General features: G+C 42.2%; 1 protein-coding gene across 3 annotated transcripts in view; it reads left to right on the forward strand.

Moving 5' to 3' along the window:
• The window catches only part of ATXN7 (ataxin 7), an 87658-nt gene that overhangs the window by 19542 nt on the left and 54566 nt on the right, over nt 1–13550 (forward strand). For 2 of the 3 annotated variants that reach the window (XM_088061719.1, XM_014251662.2), the window contains exons 1-3: nt 7070–7319; nt 7460–7714; nt 8227–8295. In XM_088061719.1, the coding sequence (XP_087917845.1) occupies nt 7471–7714; nt 8227–8295 (313 nt within the window). In that variant the 5' untranslated portion in view covers nt 7070–7319; nt 7460–7470. Of the gene's footprint in view, nt 1–7069; nt 7320–7459; nt 7715–8226; nt 8296–13550 lie in introns of those variants that run through there. The other variant, XM_088061718.1, reaches the window with a different exon arrangement.

The following is a 13550-nucleotide window of genomic DNA, read 5'->3' on the forward strand; positions in this document are numbered from 1 at the left end:
TGGAATTGTAATTTGAGATAAGACTGTACAGTTGCCAAACACAGTGGGTTTATTCTTCATGGCTAATGTTCATTGCAGAATGTTAGAAAAAAGAGGAAATTGTGATAATAAATTGAAATTTTGTCTGAAGGGCTGCTAGTGCAGATTATTTTATCAGGTACTGCTAATTCATTGAAAGATTATCTGTTTCTTTCTCTGTTTCCCTTACATTTATCTTTACTCTTTATCATCACGTGCATTTCACCATTTTGTATATTTTTTGCTTAACTCCATGAAAAAAAAGACTTCACTCTTATGCACAGATATGAAGAATCCAGACTATTACAGCCTGGCCAGTATTTGCTGGGCAAATAATCTTTTAATATATTTTAAAATAGATTGTAGCAGAAAGGGCCATTACAGTTAGCATGGATCTGGCCTGCAGAGCTTATTTAAGTGGCAGAGTTAACCTGTGCTCAAGAATTGTGAGGAATGTTTGTTACTGTCTGGATCTTGCAATATGTAACTTTTGAAGCTGTAATACCTGAAGTTTTTATAGCAAAATATTTCCCTGGATTTTCCAGCAACCAGAGAGGTGGCTGTCTTAGTGAACCCAGAGTGTCTGGGTTGCAAGAACAGGCTTTGTTCTTTCTATTTCTTTACTACTCATCACTGAAAAGGGCCACAATATCTATCAGGCTTTCATATAATCCTGGGAAAGTCTAGGTTGGAACAGTCCTCTGGGCATCATCTCGTCCAACTTTCTGTTTAAGGCAGGTTATCTGAGGCCTGGTCAAGCTAAGGGTTAAATATTTTTGGCAAGAGAAACTTCACAATTTCTCTGGGCAGCCTGTTCCAATATGTCATTGTCCTCATTGAAAATAATTGGTTGTTGCATCTGAAGTTCTGAACCAACTTGTGCCTGTTGGCTCTTGCCCTGTCACCTTGTTCCTTGTGAAGAGAGTCTGTAACTGTCTTTTACTTCTTGGAAGACTGTGAGTACTTCTCACCTGAATCTTCTCTTCTTTAGGCTGAATGAACCCAATTCCTTTTAATTTTTTCACAAAGTTTCCCAACCTTCTAATCACTTTGTTGGCTCTCTGCTGGACCCTGTCTAGTTTTTTAATGTGTCTCTTGAAGTGGCTCATTCTTCCAGCCCGTCACAATCTCTGTACATACGGACATTTTGGGTGGATCTATTTGTTTTCCAAGTTTTTGTGTCATCTGCAAACTTGACGATGTATTTTTTCCAATCATTCAGAGAATTCTAAAAGATATCAGATAGGATTGAGCCCAGTATTGATCCCCAAGGAACTCTGACTGATTACCATTTGATTTTGTGCCATTCCCACCCTTTCAGCACAGCAGTTTAACCAGTTTGCTGGCAATCTCATGGTTCCCATCTGTGACCTTTCAAACTAACTCTCCTAGCACCCTCCTGTGCTTCTTGTCAAGTCCCACAGACCTGCCCATGTCCAATTTGTGTAATATTTTGTTGTTAACTTGCAAAGCATGTGGTCAGGGCAGGTAGCATCAGCAAAGCATCAGCAGGCAGCAGTCAAACATGAGAAAAAATTTCCTTATGCCAGGGTTCTTAGGATCCTTGGTTTGATGTTAAAAGCACATCAGAGGTTATGGGGCCTCAGCAGTTTCCCTTCATAGATAGTGGGGCAGTGGCCACAAGAAGCTCGAGTCCTCTGAGCTGTGCTTGGACAAGAGTCTTGAACTGGCAAGAAACCAGGCAAGGTTATGAAACCTTGCATGGTAGCTGGGTTCCAGGAGAAGATCAGTAGTACCAAATTGTCCCCATCAAGTGCTTTGCTTTCAATAAATGGAAATCCAGCACTAATGTTTTGTTACAATTGGCCTGAACGGCTGTGTACTTGAATATTTCTAAGCTGTAATATCATATTCTCTGTGTATAAATGAGAATCTAAAAGGTCAAACCTGTTTATGATTCCTCTGATTAAAATGATTCATCTCCACAGTTAGGTTGTTGAAATTGTTTTAACAGTTCCAAATTCAAAAGGTAATTTCAATACCTTAAGTAAAATTAGTAAACATTAGTTTGATTTCCAGATCATTAACTGGGTGTATTTTGTGTAGTTTTGCTTATTTATCTTTAACACTTGGAAACTTTGTATCACTACAGAGTGTTTTTTCTGTAAATTTCCTTCCAAGAATTGACAGTATTTGGTGTCATTAAGCAGGGCAAAGATCTCTTCTCCTCTATTCATTATTCTGCTTGAGATCACTGTGTCGTGAATTCTTGCAGACATATTTGAAAGTTAACTAAAGAAGGAAGTGGTTGTAGTCTTTTGCTAGATTCTTAATGCATGGTAATAACATTGTCTTATAATTTGGGTGTAAAAGTGTTATTGTGATGTTTGGATAAACATACAAGGGCATCTGTTGCATTTTCACCCTAATGCAGAATTCCTTGCAGATTTACTTACTAGCCTCCATTCCCCAATTCTTCCTTCTCTGTAGAGAGGTACCTTAAGTTAGCCTTCTAATACTAACAATATTTCCCCCGGTACAGGTGGTTTGTAGTAGGTATGCACAATCATTTATATTCCAGCATTTAAAGCAGCTGTATTCCAATGCTTCTGAGCATCTCCAGTTTCACCTTTGAAGTGTTACTCATAAATAAAATTGTACACATCAACTGTTCCCAGGATCCGTGGGAAAAAGGATAATAGACTAGCATGATTTCTTATTTAATTTTTTTATTGTGTGCTGCTTATGATTAGTATCATTTTGCAGGATCACAATCTTGTGTATAGTTATAAAGGGAGAAGTTGCTGATTTCCTGGACGTGAACTACAGATTACCATAATGTATTTTTCTTAGTGAACTAATATTTTTCCATAATGTGTCTTACATTAAATGCTCTGTTTGTTATGGCTGGGTAGTTCTGTTTTCATCTGGGTGTTTTGATTTATGTGAACTTTATATAGCTTCCATACTTGCCCAATTATAGTCTTACATTTCTCATACTGGAGATACATTTTAAAATGCATAGAATGTGCTCCCTGTTTCAGTGTTTTCAGCAAGAGCTGATAGGAGGGTCAGGACTTCAGCATATCAGTTGTTTGAATTGTCACTTCATCCTGAATCCCAGCTACCAAAAAATAAGTACATTTGTTCTTAGTTTTTATGCCCTTCTTGGTCATTTCATACCTTTGGCTAGAATTAACTTACTTGATTTTGTTTAGTGCCATAATGCCCCTTAGAGCTTCTCCTTGACAGGCATTTTGTGAATTCACTATTTTCCTTTCTTCTGAGTACTCATAAAGTGACACTCCCGTGGATTCTCCCTGTCTCTCCCTTTGCACTTCAACTCTCACATCCTTTCACTTCCATTGTGGAAAATCATCGGTGAATCGTATCATTGTACTTCTGCTCTTAAAAGAGTTCAGCTGCAGATTCATCCTTCCTTTTTCATTCCAGTTAAGAGTTGTCATATCTCAGGTCCTATACAGAGGCTGTCATACAGATTCTAACTGAACAGCTGAAGTAGGTGTTCCCTGTTTGAACGGCTTTCCCGGACCACCTGGCAAAAGAATGAAACCTGCTGGTACAGGTGAAAAAATGCCTGCAGTGTCATGCCATGAAATAACCATCCGCTGCAGTTTTCAGCAGTTGCATGCTGTTTGTAGGCATACATTTAATCATAGTGTTGCCACCCATGTTTAATATATTGTTAAATCTACTTAATGAGCTTTAAAACTGTGAGTTTTCTTTTTCTGTATGTTTTGTTTCCTATTTTTGTCTTCTTTCTTTGCTTTTGCAGGCTGTGTTATATGTTTTGTTTGTTTATGCTTTCTTCACATCATTATTTGACTGTTTTCATCATCCACTGTTCTCTGCTGTTTTCCTGCCTCATATTTTTCCTTCTCTACTTTCTCCTTGAGCTTAACTTCTCCTTGTGTTTTCACTCTGTTCTCCAAATACTTGTTCTCATTCACAGGTATGAGCAGTTCATGGTTTTTCACACATTATCTCAATCCCAATGCTACTGCTTGGGCTATTTTGCTTCCTCAGATAAGTCTTTAGAACCAGTGACATTTCCAACCTCCTTTTTGTTCTGTTAAAGAGAAATATTGGCTTCTAGGCAGTTTTACACATTCAAATGTTCCTCCCACTCCTGGCCAGCTTCACCCCACTTAATTCTGGATACCTAATGCAGGTGCCTAATTTATGTGTGTGGTCATCCATGGTTACTTCTGTGGTCAGTGAGAAGAGAAGGGCTTCTTCAAATAATGGTTTGAACCAGGAGGGACCAAACTGATCCCAGAAGTATTCCTTCCTCTGCTGACCACCAAGGGAGCTTTGGATGACTGCTTTTCTAACCGGATGTCTCAGATTTGTAACAGTCACCTCTGTTAAAAGTCTACTGCTTGTACATGTGTTTTCAATTCTGATCTCCTTCTAACATGATGGATTTTCAGGGGTTTCCCTATTTTTGCCTAAAATAATCAATGCATCCATGTACAGCATTATGGAAACAATGTAAGAAAATTGAATTAGTTTGCTTTAAAGAGCCCGAACAACATATTCAGCCTAATGACTGTGGGGAAAGAAAGTTCTCGCCACTTCCAGTCCTTGTAAAATTAGTTTTTCATCTGCCCCTATTCCTGCTGTCTGACTAATCAGTCTTGTGCACTGAACTGATGAACTGATCCTTCTGCTGCCACTTCCCTCCCTCTGCTGGAACACTGATGTACTCACGGCACAGTGAGAAAATATTTCAGTAGCGGAAGGTTTACTAAAGGACAGCCTGAGGCCCAGACTGCAGAATTAGATCTTGAGTGGGAATATATAGGGAAAGAAAAAATCTGTGAAAGAAGGAGGCTGAAAATGCAACAGCCAGATTGAAAGAGCAGAGAAGAGCCATAAAGGGCATAATCAAAGCTGTATGAAATAACAGAGGCGTGTGCTTTTACCTGTTTGGCTGGCACTTCTGAAGCAAGAGGCACTTCTGAGTAACCTGATGAGTGTCCACATTAGAAACTAAGAAATTTATTGTCCATTGGCATGTTAATGTAGTTAGTTAATTGATGTAGTTTTTCCAATTTTTACATAATTTGACATAAATACATAGGTAATGTTTAAAGAAAAGAATCATGTGATGTGTGAACATGAAATTGATCTGCCATGGTCAACTCTGTCACTGTTAGCCAGAGGGTAGGTGATTTTGTTCTATGGCTCTGTTTGGTCACTCGCCACTATATTTGCTTTATGATTTATGTAAAGTAAATAATAGAAAATAATAGAAAAATCCCTTTATGAATTTGTTGGACACTTAGACGTATCAAGGTTTCTTTTTCAAACTGCAGTTGGAGCAGCTTTCTGACAGCTTACTCCAGGACAAAGGAAAGCTGCATGAATGACGTTTGTAATATAAATGAGAATATTTGACACAGGCAATATAGATCTGTCTGTAACTTGCTTTATCCTATGGCTGGAGTCTGTGTTCAGCTATGGATACTATCTTAGACTCCATTTGTGAGGAACTGTTGAAGAACTAAGCTTGAAAGAAATCAGGCATAGGTTTTTTTCCTATCTGGCTTCTACACCACAAAAAAAGCTGAGGTTCTGTTCACAAACTGTTTGGCACCTGACAGACATTTTTCTTCCAGTGATGTTCTTAGCTTTAATTATAAGTAGTTTTCTATATTATAAAGTATGCTATATGATAATTACTCAAATAATAATGCACTCCATTCATCTTTAGGCTCTAGTTCCATGAACACCTTTATTCATGCTCAGACTAAAATGAAGAGTTTTAGGAAGCTACAGACAGAGCAGCGAAGAGCCAGTGTAACTGTCTGAAACATCAGGGCCCAGCTCAAGAGGCTGATGGCCTTTGATAATTAATCCTGCTGCAAATGTCTGCAGTAGAAGTCAGCTTTGCTGTCTTTACCTAAATTTTATGGTGTTGGCCTTTTATGAAGGAGCTGAGTTAGACTCAAGTTGATCAGGGGGAGAGAAAAATCATGCTAGCTGCTCTGTATTTGATCTGCAGTTTTACGAGATATGTTCTGAGTGTGACATAAATTATCAGTTGGGTGGAACAGTGAAACTATTCTTATAATTACAGCCTATGCTATCCCATATGACTATGGTGTGATGAGCTTGAATTTATAGATCTTTTATATGCATAAATTTGGAAAGAAACATTTCTAGCTTGTGTAGCCCCACACTCCAAATGAAAACAGAAAATGACAATTAGCTAAGCCTGCGTGCATATGCATCTCTGCAGGTTAAACAAATTTGTTTACAGCTCTGATTTCTGCTGTGTGGTTTTGCTAATACATGTCTGGGATCTGTGAACAGTTCCACTGTCAGTGCCAGTCCTGAGCTCTTGAGTACCTGTAGAGGAGGCAGCACATCAGATTTACATATTTTTTAGCTGTTCTTCAAGGATGGTGTTACTGACAGTGGCATCAAGTGTGGCCAGAAATCTTTGCAGATCATGGCTTGACATTTTTGACAATGGTACTTGAACACTTTAGTGGAGAAAACGCTGTAATAAATGAATTCTAAACCCGGGGGTTGTTATCAAAGAACTTGATTTTGCAAAGCTTAGACTTTGTTACTTGGAGTTAGCAGGTAGGACAGCATCCTTTAATCATCGCTTTTGACGCGGCACGACGTCATCGCAAAGTTTAGGCAAGGAAAAAAAGAAAAATAGCTGTTTAAAAAAGAAATGTGGAATAACAGTGAGAAGGCCTTCTCCCTGGGAGGCAGGTTACGGGTATAACGAGGGCAGCAGCGCGCAGGAAACTCGCTCGGTGTCCCCTCTGTGCCCGGGGCCGTGCGGCAGCCGCGGGCGAGGAGCGGAGGGAGGAGATGGGAGGGAGGAGATGGAATGGGAGGGAGGAGATGGAATGGGAGGGAGGAGATGGGAGAGAGGGAGCCGGGGGGGGGGGGGACAGGGACGCGCCCGCCCGGAGCGAGTTTCCTGCTCGCCGCTGCCTTTAAGGAGGCGCCGGGTTTAAGGTGGACCGGCGCTGAGGGCGGGGCGCGCCCGCCCGGCTCCGCCCGCCGCGTCGCTCTCCGGTCCGCCCCCCTCGCCGGGGCAGCGGGTGCCAGGCGGGGTTGTGATGCGGGCGTTGTTTTTGTAGGGTCGCGGGGCCGCGGTGCGGAGGTAGCGAGGCGGCCCATGGAGCTGGGGTACGCCTGGCAGGCGGCGTAGCCCTGCCCGCCCCCGCTCCCTTCCGCCGCTTTGTTAGCGCGAACACAAGCGCGCCTCACCTACACGGTGAAGAGGAAGGCAGCGCTCCCCGCACAATAATGGGCACCCGGGCGCTGCCCCCCGGGCCGCCGCAGAGGTGAGTCGGCGCCGCCGCAGGGCCGCAGGTTCCCCGCGGGGAGGAAGCAGAGCGAGCGGGCGGGCTGACAGCGCCGCGGCGCTGCCTTAAGAGCGGGGCGCCACCTTAAGCGGCCGCTGACTTTTCTCGTTACATTGTAGCAGCGGAAAGAATGTCGGCGCGGGCCGCGGGTGACGTCAGGAGGGAGCAGCGCGGCGCGGCCGCCAGGCAGCGGCAGCGGCGGCCCCGCCACGGCGAGGGAGGAGGCGGAGGAGGCGGGAGCGGCGCCGGCCCCTCCGCCACCGCAGGGGCTATGGCGCCCGTCGGGGAGCGCAGGTCCCTGCCCAGCCCCGAGGCGATGTTGGGGCAGCCCTGGAGCCACTGGGTCGATGCTGCTAAACTTCACGGGAACGACGGTGAGCGGCCGCCAACCACCACCCCCCTCCCCCCTCCCCCCGCTCCTCCCCAGCGCACCCCGCGGGTGCCCCGGCACGGCACGGCGGGGTGCCGGGCCCGGCGGGGAGGTTGGGTCCGTTCCCACCCCCGGCATTCGCGGCCGAGTTCGTTGTCCGGTGCGCGCCCCCCGGCCGGGCTCGGGAGCGGCGCGGAGCGGGCAGCGCCTGCCCCAGTTCCTGTAATCCGGGACACGGTGCGAGGAGCGAGGAGCCGGTCCCCGGAGCCCGGCACCTCCTGCCCTCGATTCAGCCTCGGCGTGGGGCGGGGAGCTTCCGCCGCAGGTGAGGCATCCCCGCCGCTGACAGCGGCTCCCCCGCTCCGGGGCCCAGGAGTCCGGGCTCCCTCTGCTCCTGTGTTTACTGTCGTGTCCCTGGGTGCCCACGGGGAAATGGGCTTCGGGTCACCATCGCGGGGTCGCTCCTACCCTCTGGCTTTTCCGTGGATTGAGACCTTGTGACTTTTTTGGTTTTAGGAACAGCATTAGAAGAAAGTTTCAAGGAATACGGAAGAAACCGAGAAGCAATGCGACTTTGCCGAGAAGGTGAGTGCAATTCATTCTTGAAGAAAAGTGCACGGAGAAGTTTTCTTTCTAATAACTACTTAGCAGAGGGTCAGGTATGGGAAAGAGAAAGGATCAAAGTTTCATATCTGTTTGGATTTAGGACTGGTGGCTTGTCAGTGACTGATGTTATTAGCATTATTATTACATTGTTATGTATTTTGAAAACTATGAATTAGGGCATAGACTGTCTTTACTGTGTTTCTATATGTTGTTGTTTTGTTTTTTTCTTTAAACTATAAATAGTCCTAAGGAAGCTCTGTGACCAACGCTGATAAAATCTTCTCTTGAGTCACAATATTTTTTGTTCTTGGTATAATCCATGTCAGTATTTCAGTACCAGTCCCTTCCTCTGTCATGTCAATGTGTTATGTTTATTGCTTGGTACTTTGCTAAATGAGAATGACCTTTCACCTGTGATTAGCAAAAGCCCATTACGGCCTAGTTTCTTGCAAGAGTAACAATGCTACTTGAAGTTGTAAGCAGATGATGAATGAAAGCTATAGATTATTATTTACTTTCTAAAAGGCACTGGAAAAAAGGAAGCGATGAGTCTGATTTATTATGTTAGTTTTTGTTTGTTTGTTTTTCTAATTTAATGATTGTTTAAGAACAGAGAAAGTTTTAGAATCTTTCTTAATATTGTTGGTTTTTGGTTCTCTCCGATTGCCTGAGACATGTGCCAGAGAATAGGCCCAGCTGTTTTAAATACTAGAGCAGTCAGACCCAAGTCATTTATTTGATGTTGTTAGAAATGGAAGATTGAGTTTGTAGACATGGTTTACAACACGGGAAGCAGAACTTGCCAGCGACCTTAGGAGATGATCTGATTCAGCACTTACCCACTTGTGAGCTGCAAGCAGCAAATGAAACCTAAAGCAAGGTGGCACAGGCTAGCAGGATTGGGAGGCAGTGATCCATATTGAGTCTGAATCAAAATGACTATTTTGTGTAGAATTCTTAATGTTGCTAAAATTTGGAGTTGGTGATCAGTGGCATGGAAGAAAGATGCAATGGACAGCTGTGTTGCGGTGTTCAGATTCACTTCAGATACACATCTTCTTAAGTGTATCTGTGAGTTCTTAGACATTTGAAAAATTACTTTATTGCTTCATTACCAAGTTCCAATCTAATCATTGTTCTGGATATGTAATTTATTTTTCAGAATAGACAGATTATTCAAATGCTAAAAAGCATTTACAGCAATAAACATACACATTATCCTAGTCAAGATTTTACCAATAAGGATTTTTAAACATTTGCTGTTATTTCTACCTTTTAAAATGCAAGCATCTAAGGTTTCTAGATTCTAAAGATTAGCTGGCAGGGTAAAAAATAATCTATCCTATTTTTTTTCCCACTGGAGAGAGATCATGGAACTGTTTTTTGCACAGGCTGATCACTGAGACACAGCTTTTCATCCCTGACTCCAGCCCTGTGAATGATTTGTAGGGTTATGAGTTGCAGGAAGTTCATAAAATACTTTGAGAATTAAAAGTGAAACTTAGTAGCCCTGTCAGGCTTCCAGAAGTCTATTTATTTTGGTTGCTTTATGACATATGAACAAGACACTGACTTGGCATATACCTGTAGCTGGTCTGCAGGGAGCTTGGCCTGCTGCAAAATACAGCTAAAGTAGTATTAATTAAGTTTAGATTAACTTAACTTAAGGAACTAGGGGAGCAGCAAACATGCCAGCATATGTATGCGTTATCAAATAAAACTTTGAAAATATTGTAAATTATTCCTTTCTCCAGGAAGAATTTTGCGTTCAAAATTGAGGAACAAACATTTATAAAGTAATTGGACTTTCTAAACCTTGTTTCTTAACAGAGAAAGGTGAACCAAAAGTATAAATTTTGTTAAATCTACTTTAACCTCAACACTTTTGTCGTGGTACCCCACAGTATTTTAAATACAAGTAACAACAAAACTCCTTCTGTAAGAAAGTTATTTCTCTACAGATCGGGAGTTGACTCTGAGGCCCAGCTTCACAAAAGGATTTCAAGGTTATTTAGGCTAATTTAACCTTGCACTGCAACTCTTCCAGTTTGCATAAAAGAATTAAATATTCATGGCCTGGAGAGGGAGCAAAAGAAGGAACATGACTTTACAGCCCACATATTAGAATCGGGTTCAAAACCAAGAACCATTTTCTTTATTTAACAATTGTCAGGCTCCCACTGGCCTGTGTCCCCACTGGGGTATGGGTGGTAGTTGTTTCTTTCCCCATGTGCTGTTTCTGTGCATCTCCTGGTGGGAATGGCCTCGTCCTCAGTATGCCTGGTGGCAAGAAGTGGATTTCAGCCTCACAGGCAGTTGAGTGTGAGCCTCCTGAAGGAAGAGTGAGTGTTCCTCTTGTTGTAACATTGTATTAGAAAAGAGTTTAACATTGCCAGCTTTTCCTTTTGTTAGGCTTTAAAGGCAAAGAATGATGCGTGGTATTTCTTTTAAAGGAATAAAGGAGGATGTAACTGTGTAATTCCAGGGCAATATTTGCAAGCAGTGGAGAGAGGCTGGATTTCAGACACACCTTTGCAGTGGCACTTTCTATTTGCTGATCAGGTAGCTCCTCTCTCAGCATTTTAGATGATTGTGAAGCTTGATGAGTCCTTAATACCTGTCAATGATGTTAGTTCCATGCAGGGACCAGGAAACATGTCTCAAACATGTTTGTTTTTTTCTGTATCTAACCCTCTTCATCGTAACCAAGCTCACACTGAAGTAAGAACTAGAATCTGAGTTTGGGTTTCCCAGACTCCCAGTGTTTGTGTCTCATACGTCCCTGTTTCTTTTTCACTGCTTTCTGTGCTACTGATACATAATACTAAATCATTCCTGCTGGGATCATCACTGGCCTTCATCAAAGTGAGAAACTCACTGGATACTTTCCTACATGTTGCTTTTAGAGACAGTAACAGTCCACACTGCGCTTTGATGTAGAAATCAGAGCTGCAGCACTAAGGTATGGGCCCAATGGACTTGACTCGCTCTTGGTATGGAAAATCCCCTGGAGATGGAAGTGAGAGAGGGATACCCAATGGGATGGGAAGATTTTACTTTAAAATAAGCCTTAAACTTTACTTTGACTTTGTACACTGAAACCTTCTTCTGCTGAGCAATCCTATCAAGGTGAGAACATGTAAGAAGCAATTGTGCTTATTAGTTATTTTCATATGTAATTGAAATATGTGACAGAATCTTTTGGCTCATGCAGTCTCTTAATTACTTATTGCTTTGTGAACCAGTTAAAGGTGTGAATTCCCTGCCCCTCACTTGTGCTGCGATGAAGCAAGCATAGTATATTGCATTTTAATACGTAGATGAATTCCAAAACAGCAAGGCAGAAAATCCCATCCTCTTCATGCATTTTTCCTAACTTTTAAAATGAAGTTTTGTTGAAGTACATCTTCCAAACTTGTGTGATAGTGGGAGCAAGTACCATCAGATGCAGCCAAAAATGTTTTCAGACGCTCAGTTCATCTTGAAGGTGCAATAGATCTTAAAAGGAGGTTGATGTGTCTGTGGTACCTGACACTGATTTAAAAAAAGATTCTTCATATCAAACCTCATAATCGGTGCTTGGAACAGTTTTTCAGGAGATCCTTGCTAACTTGTGCTGAATTTAGTTTGCTTTTAAGAATTTTTCTAGCCCATTGTTGCGAAGAGGATCTCTAAATAGAACTGTGAGTGTAGAGTTCATGCGTGGTAACTTTGACAGGCTTCAACAGAGGCAACTGTTGCACCTTGCAAAATTTAATGACAGGTTGGCTCATTTTGCTCTGTGAAAGAGTAGAGAAGCTGTGGATAGAAACAGTGAGGACCAAAGTTGTTTATTAATTGTTTAGGGTTGGGGGCCTAACCCTCTCCCACCACCCAAGGAACTCTTGATTCTCCCCACAGTAAATTTTTAATTGCTAAGGGTTGTCATGTATGTTCCTTTAAATAAAACAAAAACATGGGGAAAAAAAATCCAATATAGGAAACCCAAAACCAAGCCATCCCCACCCCCAAATCTATAGTGGAGAGTCAAGAGAGAGACAACCCATGTACATTATCATTACATACATCATTACTTATTAATTTGTGCAACCCTTTTGAAGTGGTTGGGATAAAAGTCTGTTACATTCTTGCACTGACTCATAAAATAATTTTGAAATACTTAAAATCATAAAAATCACAAAAAAGGAAACTAGCATCTCAGATGGGAGTATAAAAGCATGGGGAGCAGAAAAGAGATTTGGTTAGACAATTTAAAATTGAGTGTTTCTTTTTATTGCTGTATTCAGTGCATGCTGAAACTGGTGTATTTACTAGAGCTTTGAGCTCTAGTATTGTTGTATTGTTACACATACAACACCTCTTTTTAGTTTGTTTGGGTATTTTTGTGTGTGTTGCATCCTTTGAGAGGTGAATCCCTTGGTGCTGTCTCTTTCAAGCACTTCACTCTTACTGTCACCATAGCTTAGAGTTAACTGGCAACAAAGTGGAGGAGGAGGACAGAACATCTGTAACAGGTCATAGGTCAGAATTGGTGTTGGCTGTGGGGTGATGTAGTACAGTACCAGTCCTACAGCTTTTAGACTATACTGTCTTAATAAAGCAAGAATTTTCTGTTGGAATGCAGATTGTCAGTTTTAGGTAGGCACCTTCAGAAGACACTCTGGAAGGCTTAGTGACAGTAGGAATCAGTCAGGAGAGCAGGTGGGAGCAAACTCTTCAGCATCGTGTCACCTGCTAACAGCTGAACTTCAGGGTCTTTGACAGTTAATATGTCTTGGGGATAAAAAAAAGGCTCTGTGAACCTCTAGGGCATTCAGCAGAAGCTTTGAGGTTTGATTATATTAATTGCTATTAATGGAAGTTACCAGAGCTGTGACAGTACTAAGAGGCATGTGATGAACCTTTGTTCTTCTTGAGCTCTCTCTGGGCAGGGTTGAGCAGTGAAATCCAGGCCTGGGAGGCTCACTAGAAACATCTTTATCACATAGACCCAAGGTCTAGAATTTTCCCAGCAGCAGGTTCCATAAATAATTAAAGCACTGGTGAAACTTCTGTTCCAATATTAAACTGTAAATACAAGTAAGAGACAGCATCTTATTTCAAATTTAAATTTGTTTTTATTCAGCCTTGGGAGGTGCTTAGTTGAGTTGATTTTTTGTTGTGTCAAATCATATCAGAGAGATGCTTAGATGGCTCTGTAGTCCTTGACTACCTGCAAATACACTTGTGAGAAT

The sequence above is a fragment of the Pseudopodoces humilis genome, chromosome 13, assembly GCF_049639895.1.
Source record: "Pseudopodoces humilis isolate 2021_Gansu_Grassland_sample_001 chromosome 13, ASM4963989v1, whole genome shotgun sequence".
NCBI classification, from domain to species: domain Eukaryota; kingdom Metazoa; phylum Chordata; class Aves; order Passeriformes; family Paridae; genus Pseudopodoces; species Pseudopodoces humilis.